The sequence below is a fragment of the Pipra filicauda genome, unplaced genomic scaffold (assembly GCF_003945595.2).
Source record: "Pipra filicauda isolate LSUMZ 115617 unplaced genomic scaffold, ASM394559v2 scaffold364_size791107_pilon, whole genome shotgun sequence".
In the NCBI taxonomy this organism is placed as follows: domain Eukaryota; kingdom Metazoa; phylum Chordata; class Aves; order Passeriformes; family Pipridae; genus Pipra; species Pipra filicauda.
This window is the reverse complement of record NW_024104492.1, coordinates 335,099-350,334: the sequence shown is the minus strand read 5'-3', so window position 1 is coordinate 350,334 and position 15,236 is coordinate 335,099. Positions and strand designations below refer to the sequence as shown.

The 15,236-nt window shown below is 44.6% G+C and overlaps 2 protein-coding genes across 3 annotated transcripts in view; one reads left to right on the top strand and one right to left on the bottom strand.

The window, feature by feature from the left end:
• The window catches only part of GKN2 (gastrokine 2), a 39,649-nt gene extending 24,698 nt beyond the window's left edge, over positions 1-14,951 (top strand). Inside the window, exons 2-8 of one of the 2 annotated variants that reach the window (XR_005564796.1) lie at positions 4,750-4,869; positions 10,515-10,568; positions 11,030-11,161; positions 11,658-11,768; positions 12,518-12,671; positions 12,917-13,090; positions 14,892-14,951. Coding sequence is in view for 1 of the 2 variants with exons in the window: in XM_039384631.1 (XP_039240565.1) it covers positions 4,867-4,869; positions 10,515-10,568; positions 11,030-11,161; positions 11,658-11,768; positions 12,518-12,671; positions 12,917-13,008 (546 nt within the window). In the remaining variant the exon portion in view is untranslated. Of the gene's footprint in view, positions 1-4,749; positions 4,870-10,514; positions 10,569-11,029; positions 11,162-11,657; positions 11,769-12,517; positions 12,672-12,916; positions 13,170-14,891 lie in introns of those variants that run through there. The other variant, XM_039384631.1, reaches the window with a different exon arrangement.
• Positions 912-4,404, bottom strand: LOC120323888 (gastrokine-1-like). The gene is made up of 6 exons (XM_039384633.1): positions 4,324-4,404; positions 3,385-3,438; positions 2,723-2,821; positions 2,205-2,312; positions 1,304-1,445; positions 912-976 (listed from the first exon to the last, which is right to left on the bottom strand). Exons 1-6 carry the CDS (start codon positions 4,402-4,404, stop codon positions 912-914), a joined length of 549 nt encoding a protein of 182 aa, XP_039240567.1.
• Positions 14,952-15,236: the final 285 nt, after the last annotated feature.

Sequence of the window (15,236 nt, the reverse complement as noted above, 5' to 3'; positions counted from 1 at the left end):
GGCTAAAATATTCTTGGGTACAGTTTTGCTTTGGTTTTAATGTCAGTTGACCCTTAGAGACCCCAAAAGCCTTTTCCTGAACGGACCAGGCTGCTGTGTCCTTTCTTTAGAGAAACTCTGGGCTGTTCCTGAGTGGGTAAAATGTCTCTTGGAGTAACTCCCATTAAAGGCCAAGGAAAGGGTCCCTGAGCAAGGAGGGAAGGTGAAGATCTGCTGTGTCCCACACAAACTGAGTTAGTGATGTTTTAGATGAAGAAACTGCCCAGCCTTTTTGCCTTACTTTTGGCCTAATTTGACTCTTTCAAATTTCCAACTTTAACTGGTTAGGGGATGTTTCTTTGCTTTCTGTGTTAAACCTTTATGAAACATTCTTAAATAATTTCTGTTTTTCAATTCCAGACTGCATTGAATACATTTTTTAATTCTGTCATTTGCTCCTTGATTTCTGGGTTGATCAGAGAGCAGTAGTGTATCTGTCTATTTGCAACTGGCCATATTGCACGACACTGCTTATGTCACCATTTGCTTCTAGTAGTGATGAATAATTGCTCAAGGCAGCATGTGAAATCTCCCTGGGAAATTGTACAGGATGAGGTTTAAATGCCAAAATTGGGATTTTGCAAGAACATTCGTTTATCTACTTTTCTTTGGAATTGCTTCATATTTAATTTAAAGAGTTAGTAAAAACACAGCATAGACCAAGGTAGGTTGATGATAAATTTTACTGAGACCCAACAGCCTCCACACAGAGTAGAAGAGAGACAGATAAATGACTGAAAGTATGATCAAGAGAAGAATATCAAGGAGAAAAATCTTTCTTATGGGTACACAGTTCTATGAATTTTCTTCCTCAGACTTTGTCAGGAAAAATCACAGTAATAAACAGGCAGTTCATTAATTCTGACATTCAATCATGAAACATGTCGTTCTAAGAAGTTTGATCCTGAGAAGTTTGATCCTCTTAAAAAGTTTGATCCTGAAAGAAAAGGAAAAAGTGATTAGATTTGCACTGAGAAAATAAGAAAGTAGCTGAAATGCTTCCAACTAGTTTCAACTAAAAAAATCCAGACATGTCAAGAGCTAGAGCCCAGAACCTTCTTGAAAAAAGCTGGTGTCCAGGTTGTATGCAGAAGAGTGACAGACCTGCTGCATTTCCTCATGTACATATTCACTGATGTATAAAAAGTCATAGAATACCACAGGATTTCAATAATTGACTTGCTCACCTTTGCTTGAATCATTTTTGTGGTCTTGTTAACCTGCCTTTATTTTGGAACACAAAGGCTGTCAGCAGCAGACTCACCAGGAGCTGGGTAAGCCAGGTAAGAGGGAATTCCTCTGCACAGAGCTTGGATGCGTTTTCCATAAGGACTCAAGCTCTGGAGTCTGTTCCTCGAGATGATGAAGCGATTCTCTCTGGGTGGCAGTGGGTGAGGCTGAGATCCCTGAGCATCAAAGAAACAAACCCAGAAAACAGCATTTAAGAAAACCAAGAACAGAGCTCAGAGCCTGGGGATGAAGGGATGGAGAGCAGCCCTGGGGAGAAGGACTTTGGGGGTGCTGGTGGGTGAGAGGCTGGACCTGCCCCATCGATGTGCACTCCCAGCCCTGAGCCCTCCCATGCCCTGGGCTGGTCCCACAGTGTGGGCAGCATGAGGGGGGTGGTTCTGTCCAGAAGAGGCCACAAAATGATCAGAGGGATGGAGCAGCTCTGCTGTGGGGAAAGGATGAGACAGTTGGGATTGATCAGCCTAGACAAGAGAAGGCTCCAGGATGACCTAATTGTGGCTTTCCAGGACCTGAAGGGAGCCCACAAGAAACATGGAAAGAGACTATTTACAAGTGCCTGGAGTGCCAGAACAAGGGGGAACGACTTCCCACTGCCAGAGGGCAGGTTAGATGGGATATTGGGAAGGAATTCTTCCCTGTGAGGGTGGTGAGCCCTGGCTACAGCCACAGCCTCAAACAGACAAGCTGTGGCTGCCCCATCACTGGAAGTGTTCAAGGCCAGGTTGGACAGGAATGGAGGTTATTCATGGGCAATGCAACTTCTGCAAGGACTTTGAGAGAGATTCAGCTATAAAGCCAAGAAAATTCTCTTCAGCTCTTGGGGCCTTTTCTCCTTTGCATGTAGGAACAGGCAATTGATTGGCTTTTCACAGGCAATCAATTGGCTTTCACACCACTTTCATCCACCATCCTACCGTGTCTCCTTGAGGTGGTGTAGGAAACCGTTTGCCAAGCCAAAACCTCCTGCTCGTTGAAGCAATGATGCAGGTGTTCTTTGAAAACACTTTAGTTGCAACGTAGCCCTGTTAAAATTAAACAGAAAACCCCTTTTTGTTGCAAACAGAGAAAGAGAAGTGGATTGCTAGAGAGAGGCACTGGTCAAAACAAAGGCTTTGTGGAGTGCAAACAGTCATAGGGAAAGAAAAATATTGGTCCTTTCAATTGTATTGTTTTGGTAAATGTGTCGTGGAGGCTGTTGCCTCTTCCAGTAATGCCACGTGTGTGATGTGTTATCCTGCTTAAGGCAGGTGAAGGAATTTGCTGCTGGAAAGCTCAGTGCACTCACAGTAAGGCAGAACCAGTCCCATGGCTGCAGGAGCACATTTTTAAGAATCTCCCCTAAAATCTGGTGAAGTTTTGTTGAAGCTTCGGTGTTTTTCAGAAACCTTCTGTCTATTGTCATTTTTTTGGAGCCATAATGGTAGCTACTTACAGTCTTGAAGTCCCAGACAGTTTTCCAGGCCTCAGAGCCCTCCTTTGGGTCGGTGTCAGAGTGGTTTGAGTTGTCACTGTGGTGCTCATTCTCAATGTTCTGATTTTTGGAAAAGATTAAAGGAGATAAGGATAAAGCTTTGGGGATTCCCAGGAGTGTTTCACTCATTAAAGCAATAGTTCTAGTAGACATGTTTTGGGAAATTATTGCTCTTGGAGATCATTTTAAAGGGGAGATAATTTCTGACCTCAGAACGAAGACTTGGAAGCCCTTTAGTTTCTAAGTAAGTAAAATAATTCCTTGTTGTTCTTTCCCCACCAGGAGTTTGCAGACACCAGATTACTTACAGTATTCCCCTGGATTTTGTGGTCAGATCATTCATGCTGATATTTATTTCTCTCCACACCACTACTTACAGGGGTTTTGCTCATCTCAGGACAGACTTTCCTAATTTCATATATGGTAACTGGTTTTTTCCCTTGGTACATCAAGCACATTAATATTTCCCTTGGTGTGTAATAATAATAAAAATGTAGGTTTTTTCTAAGCAACACACTTAAAAATGCAGCTTGACTCACAGAACTGTGTTTGTCAGAAGCAACAGCTAAAGGCCACTAATTCTTGTGGCAGAAGTGAAGAGCTGTGTGTAGCTCTATCCTTACCTTGTTGGCAAGAGCTGGAGCCAGGAAAATTCCAAGAAGAGAAGCAATCACAATCTGAAATGAGTATTTGAATTCACAACATTTTAACATTGTACTGCTTATTTTGCATCAAGTTATTTGCTGTCTTTAAATAATTTTTACTTCCACTTAACTTTGTACACAGGACCAGCACTTTCTGCAGCAAGACCTGGCTGAAGAGGATTTAAATATGCAGGAGAATTTTTTTAAATGAGTTTCCATGAGATCATCAATGCACAGAAATTGCCCTGAACCAATAGGTTCTAAAACTTGCCCAGCCCCAGTCCAGTAAACTCCTTGGAAAAAGGTGTTCTGAAATAATTTCTTTGAAAGAGTGAGCTTTTCACCTTGAGCTTTTGATCAGACATGGAGCAGATCCATGAAAGATCCAGGAACACCTGTTGTGAAGAGCTGGAACGTGGATGCCAACTCCAGCTCTGTAGTCAGCAGCAATGGGACCTGAGCACCCTCACAGAGATTTCATCCTCCGAATACAGAGCTAATAATCTAAGCGTTGGCAGAAGCCTTTCTGTTCAGAGAAATGTGACATTAAATATTTCTATCCCCTTTATAAAGTCAGAGTTTCAGTGACTCATGTGCTTGTTATTGTCCAAACTACTGCTGGTCTCTTTTGGAGAGATTTAATACTGTTATGAAGATAAATTCTTTTGCGATAACTATTGTTTACAATTATTCTCTTGGAGACAATCCCTTGAATATTGAATCAGTCCCAGATTTCATCTCCTTCAAAGGAGGATTTTGGTGAGAAAGATCCAAGTGTGACTCAGAATATTTAACACTAACACTTTGGAATTTATCCTGCACAGTTCCAGGCTGCTGTAAATACCCCAGCACTACCGTCCTGCACGTGGAGTCTCTCATGGTTCTTCTCCTACGCTCTCAGCACAGCTGTGCCCTCACTTTATGGACCTTGCCGAGACTGTTGACTTGCCTCTGAGTTGTGAAGGAGAGAATATTGTCCTTTGGACGTTCCACATGCATGTGTCACCCCAAGACAGAGCACTTCTCTCTTTCATGTTTGAGTAGGCAGATGGAGTTACATCCCTGCCAGAAGGGACATTTCACCCATGCAGTCCCCACCCCTCTGGCATTTTCTCTCTGTGATCCTGCAGAAATCACTAAGAGGTCACTTGGTGCCAAGAAAGACTCAAAATCATTTAAACTGTTCAGCCTTAAGAGTTTTATGAGAAAGTGATTCGTCTACTTACAGTGAACTTCATTTTGATGGTAGGCCAGGCAAGCTCTGCTGGTAATTGATGTGTACTCTTAGTTTTTATACATAATACCCCAAAGTTAAATGTGAAAATGGGTTTATCCTATTGGCAGGTGCCCTGTGTTCACAGAAGCATGACGGGGTTCCTGAGGAAGTGCTCTGATAAGAGGAGGCTTTGATAGCAGCCTGATTGAATTCATTGCATAGAGGGAGATGAAAGAAAACTTGTCATGGTAAGTCCCGAGTATTTAACAGTAACTTTTAAATGGAAAAGAATAATGATCAGAACCAGAGACCAGATTCCCAGTAAACTTGTAATGACACTTTGTGCCTGCGTGGCAAAGGACTCAGCCTGACATTGTACCTATAACCAAAACCACCATTCAAATCAGGGCAGGTGGTGATCTTGCTGTGTTAAAAATGTTGCCAGTCCTTGGAGATCATGAGGCTGGTTCTAAATCACAGAAATTCCTGAGTTCTGTTGTTGACCCTTCCCTTCTGAGCTCATTCAGTCAGGATCTGCTTTCTGGTCCTCTGCTCCTGCCTGATGCCTGACTCGGACTCCCTGAGTGCCAAGGAGGTGGAGCAGTCTGGCTCTGCTTCTCATCTCTTTCACATCCCCTTTGCAGTTTGCTGGAGGTGTCAGATATGGTGAATGAAAAGATTTATGGGACTGATTTGTGGATGGAGTCAGGTATGTTCTTAGCCTCCAAGACCCCAAATACCTATCAAGTATGTGTCACAAAATCCTCTCATAGCCTCTGTAAATTCCATTAATGGAGTCATTCTCAAGAAAGGCAGGAGAAACTGGGCTGTATAATCCTCATCCCTGCAGTGTCCTTAGCAACTGTGGGAAGGAACTTTGTGTCTTCCAACAACCAGAGCCAACGTGGCCATTGCAGTAAGTGTCACACTTGGACCCCTGAATCTGCACATCTTCCACCAGCTGCTGATTGCTTGAGTAGTTTGTATGGGAAAGGCACAGCTTGAGCACTTGCCATGAAGGTTGGCTTACAGAACTAATGAGCCAGTAGAATAGCCAGGAAAAAGGGCAGGGAATGGGGCTTTGACTGGGTAAGCCCCCGGTCTTCTTCCAATAAAAGATTGTCTCCTCTTTCAAGCTCTGCTCAAGGCATTCTGTTCCATAGTAAAATTCTTGTACCCCTGTGCAGCAAACTCCTAAGGGCAAGAGTTGTTCCAGTTTTCACCCTTTCCTCAAATTAGTGTTTTGTTCTGAACACACACTTACATTTTCATGTGGGTTTTTTGCTCCTTACTGTCTAGCAAGAGTAAAACTACTGGAATTCTTTCTGGTTTCATCCTGGAAGCTTGAGTTTGATATTTTCCTTTGTAACTATGAAACATTATTAATTCTGCTTGACCTGTCCTTGAGACATAGTTTTCTAGGCTATGTCACCCCACCTTTATCTAGAGCGTGGCCCACACGAGTGCAAATGGGAGCATGGAGAGTTATGTTGGTTTTTTGAGGTGTTGCTTCACTCTTTACTTTTCTCCCACTACCTCCTCACTCCCTGATAAAGTAAATATTTATGAAAAGTACCTGGAGAAATACCCTGTGAGTCACCAGGAGAGTTTATCATGATCATATAATCTCCCCTTGACTTGATTGAATCCTTCTCCTTTAGATGTTAAAACCCTTGTTGAGCACTCAGACTTGAACTGAAATGGTGCAATTATTCTTTTCACTTGATGCTCAAGATTCTTTGGTTTAAATGTTTTCTAGTGGATGATAGTGTCAATTAATGGGTCAAATTCTTATATTAAGAGAATTCTGTAGCCTAATGATTTTTCATCAGGGTAAAGTAGAATGTATTTGAAAGTATTTGTCCTTACAAAAATAATGGAGAAATGAATCTTCCTGTGATGATAATCGTTGCTGCACTGGGACACCGTGTTATGTGTTCTGCACATTTCTCAGATTCCATTTTCTGCTCACTTCCCTCATACAACCAACCTGCCTGCAAGTGTAACAGCTGGAGAAAGAGTGGTTTTATTTGGGGAAAGGTGTGAGAGGCTTCTCTTAGATCAGAAGTATGGAAAGCACAAGGACTTTGAGAATGTGACATCACTGGAAAATGTCACGTTCTCCAAGAGGTTCTGAGCTACGGCTTCGTAAGCCAAACCTCCCTCTGCCTGAGGCCTGGGGAAGTTAAATTAGAGGGGTTACAGCCCTTCTTATGTAGCTCCTTCCTTCAGCTACTTCATATAGAAGGTGCTTCGAGGACTTGAGCACAGAGAGTGGCAGTGACTGGGGTGACACCAGACTGTGACCTGTCACTGGTGGGGTCCCACAGGGCTCCCCCTTGGGCCCTGTGCTCTTCAACATCTCCGGCAATGACTTGGCCACGGGACTGGAAGGGACACAGAGCAAGTTTGGTACAAAACTGGGAGGAGCTGTTGAGTCCCTGGAAGGCAGGGAGGCCCTGCAGGGAGACCTGGACAGATCAGAGGCCTGGGAATCATCAACCATGGGAAGTTCGACAAGGGAAATTTCGGATTTTGGCCCTGGGATGGGGCAATCACAGTTGCATGGGCAGACTGGGGAGTGAGATGCTGGAAAGGAGTGCCAGGAAAGGGACCTGAGGGCAGAGAGACCATGACAGATCAGAGATGGACAATCCCCAACCATGGGAAGTGGAACAAGGGCAAGGGCCGGATTGTGCCCCTGGGCCGGGGCAGCCCTGGCTGTGTGTGTGGGCTGGGGGTGAGAGGCTGGAGAGCAGTTGCAGGAAGGGCCCTGGGGGTCCTGGTCCATGGCCAGTTGTTCCTGAGCCAGCAGTGCCCTGGCAGCCAGGAGGGCCAACGTGTCCTGGGGGCATCAGGGAGGGGATTGTCCTGCTCTGCTCTGCCCTGGGGTGGTCTTACCTCAACATTGGGGCAGTTTGGGGGGACACAATATAACAAAACCATTGGAGAGTGTCCAAAGGAGGCAATGAGGATGGGGAAGGGCCTTGATTGGAAGCCGCATGAGGACACTGAGGGCACTTGGTGTGTTCAACTGGAGAAGAGGGGACTGAGGGGAGACCTCACTGCAGTTCCAACTCCATGGGGAGGGGCAGGGACTGAGTTCTGCTCTGGGGGGACCAGGGACAGCAGCCAGGGAATGGCTGGAGCTGTGCCAGGGCAGGCTCAGGTTGGATCTCAGGGAAAGGTTCTTCCCCCAGAGGCTGGTTGGGCACTGACCAGGCTCCCCAGGGCAGTGGGCACAGCCCCAAGGCTGCCAGAGCTCAGGGAGGGTTGGGATGATCCTCCAGGGCACAGGGGGTGACTCTTGGGGCTGGGCCTGTGCAGGGTTGAGGGTTGGACTGATGGTCCTTGTGAGTCCCCCCCAACTCAGCACATTCTGTGACTCTGTGCTGATTTTAGGCATGTTCCTGGGAGATATGTGATAAACTGTGGGGAAAAAGCCTCCAAAAAGCAAGGCTTTCCTGTTGGAAGTATAACATCTTTGCCTGAGACAACCAACTTGGCCTGTGTTCTCTCTTGCAATTGTGCTAATTAGTCAAATGTTTTTCAGAAATTAATCTTTAATTTTTGTTCTTGTCTGATGAGATGAGCAGAATCCAGCCAGTCCAGTGGAAGGTGAAAATTGTGAGATCGTGAAGCTCTCCTTCAGTGAATAACTGTGGATCTCCCAGGTCACTCTGCCCTTACCTGTGTCTGAGCACATTGATGCCTAGGAAAGCAGGAGCTCATGTTTCTTGGGTGTTTTTCAGAAGAAATGAGTATATAAAGGCATGGAAAATTAAACAGAAAAAAAACCGTCTAAAAGTAATGGAAAATTAAGTTCAACTTTCCCTTTAATGCATTTAGGAACTTATTAAAGCTTTTTGTTTTAACTTGTGGTGCCTGACCCTGTTATATTCCTTCTGTTAAAAGCTTATTTGACTGCTGAAATCTGCACTGAGTATTTCTGACATAACTGGAATCTTAGAAACAAAGAATCTTTTGAGAAGGGCCAGGGCCAGCTCTTAAGAGGAGGGCAACTTCAACCTAATTAGTCTAACTGTGCTTATCACAATTTGATATCTGTTTATGTGCTTTCTGATACATTGCTTGGCAGCACAGCTTTGTTACACTGGAGATAACCTTTTCTTGTGTGGACTTAGGTGGCATAAAGCAAATGTGTACAATTTCCTTTTTTTTTTGTTTTCCACTGAGGCCTATTTGCTGAGAGAGATTTCTGTACAATCTCCTTCACTTTTTTCCTGATAACAGAGATTACAGAAATGTGTTTGCTGTTAGTTTGAGTTCTTGTTTTATTTGGAGGGAACCGGCCTCGATTATGACCTTTTAGTAGAAAGCAGAGTGTGATTCATCAAGGTCCAAGCACTGGCTGGGGTGGAGTCGTGGGTGAGGAGGAGCCCAGGCAAGGTGGCAGTCACCAGAGAACACTTCTCATGGGAAAATCGTGGGGTCATTGGATTTTCATAAAACACAGCAATCAGTGGCACCTTTAAAGGGGGAATCCCCATCCTGGTCCTTTGGTTCTGTGACCTTGTGTTGAAACTATGCAGCCTCTGAATTTTCCCATCATTCCTTTGAATGCTGAGGAGGCCAGAAGTCACCACAGGTTGGCCTGTGAAGCACAGCTGTTGTTCCTAATTCTGTCACTAATTTCAATGCACGTTCTGTCCGTCATGGGAACTGATCAAAACTGAGCAGCACTTCTTGTGAGAGACCATGCACAGAGAAGAGAATCATGGAATCCCACAATGGTTCGAGTTGGAAGGGACTTTAGGATCATCCAGTTCCAAACCCCTGCCATGGGCAGGGATGCCACTCACTGGAGCAAGTTGCTCAAGGCCCCACCCAATATATGAGATGAAGGAAATGGCTGTGGAATTGTTCTGTTGGGTGGCTGGTGTGGAGGCCACCATGACACAGGTGTTTCTTTCCAGGATTTGTCTGCAGACCGTCAGTCGGGCTCTTAGGGATCGTATTCCAGAAGACAAAATGCAGTTTGTACAAATAAATAGCAGAGTTATTCCCAATGTCATTTAATTCTGGTTAATATCCTGTTAAATATTTAAAAAAATAGAACCAGCAAGACTGGGAACTCCTCTAAAGTTTAAACCAGCAAATAATAGCCATTTGTAGAGTGATTGATTTGCTGAGTCTTACTGAGTGCTTTAAATATATCAGGGTCAGGTTATCTGTGCCAACCCAAAATTCAGATAGGAGGCTTACGACATGTAGATATGGACTTGTTCGAGTCATGAAGGAAAGTTCTGTCAAGTGTTTCCCACACCTCCAGCAAGATATAAAAGTTGAAGGTCCCTGAGATTTCCCCACGTTTTATTCTGCTGCGTCTTGTTCTCATCCGAAAGAAAAATGAAGAGACTTGTGAGTATCTCCATTTCTGTTGAACTTTTAATACTGTATGTTCCTAATTCTTAGAAACAAAAGGAGAGAGGAGAAGATGCTCAAGTGGTACAGTACAGGGTACAGTGTGTTGTTTCTTTGGTGGTTCAGTAAGAAACCTGCATTCCTTGGGTCAGTGCAGTCTGTTGCAGCATCACTTGAGCAAAGAGTGAAGAAATGGTTACCGTTCACAAGGGGAGTTTATTTGTGATTTAATAATTGCAGTTGTAGAGGCAAATCAAGAAGTAACAAGGCATCAAGGAGGGACTTCTGAAAATACAAAAAAAACTATTGGTTAAGTTATTCTACTTTTTCAGTTACAGGCAAAAGAGACCCAAATAGCGAGAAGTTTGCAATGGAAATTGTTTTCAACTAATATACGTGTTAAATGGGTCATTTTTCAAACTGATGCTACAGCTGCTGCCCTCAGTTCATAGTGTTTTGAAGTCACTGCCTGGTGTTTTGCTGAGTGAGATGCTCATTCCTTTTACAGGCTGCAGTCCTTGTTTTGCTGGGAGTCTTCTGGGCTCAGACTTCTGCACTGAACGTAAGTAGATGATGAACCTTCTCCTGAATGTGCTCATTTAAAATGTGTTGGATCCCTTGGCAGGGGGAATAAAATAGGCAGAAAAGCACAGAAGGAACTAAGAAGTTGGTTATTGCCAAAGAAAAAGAGCTTTTGCCAGAGGTGACAGTCAAGGCAAAGAGGTGGTTCTGTGCAGGTGCAGAGTAAAGGAAATCTGGGGAACACAGGTCCCCCCAGCTCCTGCTAAAATATGGAAACTAGTGCAGTGTCCTGCCAGCCCCAGATGACTGGTACGTCCCACTGTGGTTTTCCTCGACCTGCAGGAGGGCCCGTTGCACAACTGATCTCCACCTCAGGAGCCTCCTGAGACTGCTCGAGGGTTGTGAAGGGATTTAGTGTTTACCTAAAGCAAATTGGGTTTTGTTGCACCTGCTCAAGATGAAGGCAGATGATGAGCAATGACCCTGTGCTGTTTGCCACAGACCTTTGTGCTGCGGGAGCCTGGCAGTAACTATGTCACTGGGACCATGACCATCCACAACGAGGAGCACATCGTCGACGTCCACGTCCGCTCCGGCGTCTACTCCTCCGATACCATTTTCGACTACTCCCGTGTAAGTAAAGCAAAGAACCGGCCTCCCCTTCATCTCTGAGCAAGTTTTTAAACTCAGAAATTATTTTGGTCTATTTTCACCACGTGCTGCCCTGAAACCCGTTTCTTTGAAGCCTCCCATCGCCTTTCCCCTCTTAGGCCATGTCCTTGTCTCATCCATACAATGGGTTGGTTTAAAAGGCTTGTAATGAAACCTGCAGTGGCACTTCATGACAGTGAGAAGAATGTCTCTGGCCTCGAGGAGAGCAGAGTTGAAGATGGGCTGCCAGCACTCAGGTGCAACAAAGTCTGCCAGAAATGATGCTTCCAGTCTTACAGACAGACACTGGGACAGGCTTCCATTCCCAGGGGTGACAATGTAAATGCAGAGTCATCCCACAGCAGCCTGTGTGGCCACTCGGGGTTTCTTCTGGATTGCCCTAAAGTGGAGACCATCAACCAACATCAGTGGTAGCCATTTTTAGTTAAATATTTAACCGTCATTCTTTTTGTCCCAGGGGTATATTGCCACCAGGCTGTTCTCCCGAAATGCCTGTTTCATCATGAAGATCAAAAAGGAATACATCCCCGAGCTGCGCGAGATCGGACGGCTGGCGTTTGAGAAACGGGTGAGTCTGCAGTGAACCCCTCACTGCTCACAAGGAGGGCAGGATGGGTGGGGTGTGGTGGGAGCCCCCCACTCTGCCTCCAAAAACAGCTGCTCTGTTGCTGTCTTAGCGATGATGGAGCTGATCTGACAAGATAGAACTTTCAGGGAATATCATGTAGAACATTCTAATGAACAATCACGGCCCCCCTGCAGTTTTAAAGTAGGCTGTCAAGGTGTCTTGAACTGTACAATCCCCAGTGCTTGAAACAGACGTAATTTGACTATTTTGAGGTGATCACAATATAAGTCTGGGCAGACTTGCCCTTTTTTTCATTGTCCTGCTGATATTTTGAGCTTGACACAGCTTGAATTTTTTTTTTTTCTTCAGAACAGAGCTTAGAGATCAATTTATTTTGACCAGACATTGACTTCCCTATTCAGACTGAGGTTTCAGGACGTGACTGGAAGTATTTCTTGGAGATGACCTGGAGTTCTGGCTCATTTTGTGCCAACTCAGCAGTAGCACATTTACAGCAAAACTTACTGCCAATTAATGTAATTCAATATGACAGAAATACAGCTCAGGTTTGCTGTGTTGGCAGAATTATTATCTAGTGAATTTTGTTTCTGAATAGATTGAAAACATTTATTTCTCTTTAAAGGCATGGAGCTTCTTTAGCTAATGTTTTTTTGTGAGGCAAAGGAAGGTGATTTTCGGTTTGGGAACCAAAGCTACATCACTCATGCTGTGTAACCTCTCCTTTTCAGACCATGAAGGATGTTTACTCTCCAAATAATGTGTGGACCCTGTTTCAAACTGGCAGTTCTGTGCTGGGGCGTTTGAAGGACTGGATTCTCTATGGCAAACACATCGAAAAGCTCTGCTCGGGGCTGCCCCTCTACCAGCTCACAGCCACTGAACGTGAGTCACAGATCAGAACACGCTGCTCTGGTCCGGTGCATAACCTGCCCCTCAAACCCTCCTGTCCTTTAAGTCCTCGTGGTACCTTTGAGCTGTGCAGACATTTCCTCCCACTCAGTTACACCACAAATGTTTGGCGCAGTTTTGGGACCGACAGGAGCCTTGAACAGGGGATTGAGATTTTTTCCTAACTGGATACAGGGATCTCATCACTGATCATATCTTCGTCTTCTTGTTTCTTGTAGCACAAGAGAACACTGATGGCTGTGCCAGTGCAGGAATTCCAAGTATTTTGGGCCTTAACATCTGTGAACAGCTCATTGCAACTGGATCTTGACATTCCTGCTGCTAGGAATTGCGTGGTTTCTTTGCATGCTTTTCTGATGGAGACCATGTTCTCCAGCTGGAACAGAGCTCGGGTATGAGGCTCAACTTGCCTATTCAAGGCTTTGATGTACGACAAAGCTATGATATACAAATAAAGATAATGCTTTAATAATCGAGTAAAATGCTTTGCCCTTTTTATTCATCCAAAATCAGAACAGAATTAAAGTGGGCCTTGCCAGTTTTCCTGCAGAAGAGACACATTTCCCTTTGGTTTGTTGCTGTGCTCAGGCTGCAGCGTGGCCCAGGCGTTGCTTTTGCTTCATGCCAGTGAAGAATCAGAAGCTGAATAGTGGAGAACTTCACTTTGGCATCAACATCCAGCCTCTTCAGGTGCTGGTTCACCTTAGGTACAACTGCTGGAGGGAGGGAGCAAACAGGTGAACGGAGACAAAGGAAGGGAGCAGATCGACATTGCCAACATTTGCAAATAAATGAATTGAATTCTGTGGGGCCAGTGGGAGTTTGCAGCGGTTTGAATGAGTGCAGAGAGGTTTTGTTTTGCCATTTTCAAACCTAGATAGAGGAGACTGTCCCAGTCCTAAACAATTTGTCACCTGGAATGAAGTTTCCCTTTCACACAATGCTAGGGCACAGAGAGCTGTGACCACTTGCTGAGTGGCCCACATTGGAGAGTCTTTTGTGTCAGGGGCTGATGGAAATAAGGATGAGGCAGCACTGCTGCCACCTCCCTGCTCTTGTGCTAATCCCAAGGAATGGTGGAACTCCCACATCCTTTCCATCAGTGCTTGGAAGGGGTGGATATGTTGGGGCTGAAAACTGAATATTTACTCTTTATTGGAGCCTGGGCGGCTGCCAGAGGACAAGACATTCCTTTGGAGAAAACGGGTTCCAGGTCTGCAAGTTGTTATTTTCAAATCAGACTCCTGGTCAAACCATCTGCTGTTTATTAAAGGAACATTTTATCATATGGTGAAAGCTGTCCTTTTGGATTATTTGTATCCAGAACAGGCTGCGGGTTCTTGGTGAGCCAAAGAATGTTTCTGGAGAGTCAAATTTTGGTAATTAAATCCAGGAATACTTGTTTTATGTTCTATGAACTCTGAAACAAGCCTCAATATACCTCATTATCTGCCATTGAATTCTGAGTTAGGGAGTTGTGTTCCTGCCCTTCAAGTACTCAAAAATGGAAGAAGATTGTTTCTAGCTTTAATTTTAGTTGCCAGCCTCATTGTATCAGTCAGGCCTGTGAGGAATATATTTGCATTTTGACTGCTGTGTTTGTTGTTTGGTAAATAAAGCTCCAGCTCTCCATCCACTCACAGCACCTCCAATGCCCACATGTCCAGCTCATGGGAAACTTCTGGGTGCAGAACCCCGAGGCAAATCTGTTGTGGTGTTGCTGCACCTTTTGGGGTCCAGTTCACAACAAAGACAGAAGGAAGTGCAGGAAGAATCATAAACCAAACAACCCACCTGGCCATGTTCTGCTTCCCCCAGTGTTTTACAGGATGGTCTGTTCCCACGTGAGCACACATGGGCAAGTTGTAGCTCTGAATTTACTGCCCTTGAGCCCAGCTTGTTGGTATCACCAACAGCCTGAAAGGTCCTGCTAGAAAAGGCTGCAGAGCAAAAGAAATTTATTCCCAATTTAAAATAACTAATTACAGGGCAAACAGGAATGTACACCCAGCTCTGAACAAAGCAGAGAAAAGGACATATGCAGGAGGAAGAAATTTGATATTTTATTTATTGACACTGTATTTGCCCTTGTGATTTCCTGCCATTTCACTCTTTGCTGACTAGGCCACAGTTTACAGTATGTTCTATGTACATGTATTACACTGTAATTAATCTATTTTTCTTATCTTGCAGGTGGTTGATATTATTACTGAACTACAGGGAAAGACCAAGGAGGTAAAAAGCAGCAACAACAGGTAAAGTGTCCCTGAAGATCAGGTCCATCTGTTGCCTTAAATAACTGTAGCCTGAAAATGTTGGCAATCTTTAAATCAGTCTGTCAGCAAAGGGTCTGCTCTGAATGGTCATGATCCAAAGGAAATCACAGAATCATGGAATTGTAAAGTTTGGGAAAGACCTTTAAGTTCACCAAGTCCAACCATCAACCAGCACCACCACCATGTTCACCACTAAACCACTCAAGTGCCACATCCAAATGTTTTTTGAACACCTCCAGGAATCGTGACTCCACCACTGCCC

Coding starts and splice junctions, on each gene's coding strand:
- LOC120323888 (XM_039384633.1), bottom strand. CDS start 4,404: ATGCATGTGGAACGTCCAAAGGACAATATTCTCTCCTTCACAACTCAG. Junction 3,439..4,323: donor GTCTCGGCAAGGTCCATAAA/GTGAGGGCACAG, acceptor TACTCATTTCAG/ATTGTGATTGCTTCTCTTCT. Junction 2,313..2,722: donor CTGTCTGGGACTTCAAGACT/GTAAGTAGCTAC, acceptor TAATTTTAACAG/GGCTACGTTGCAACTAAAGT.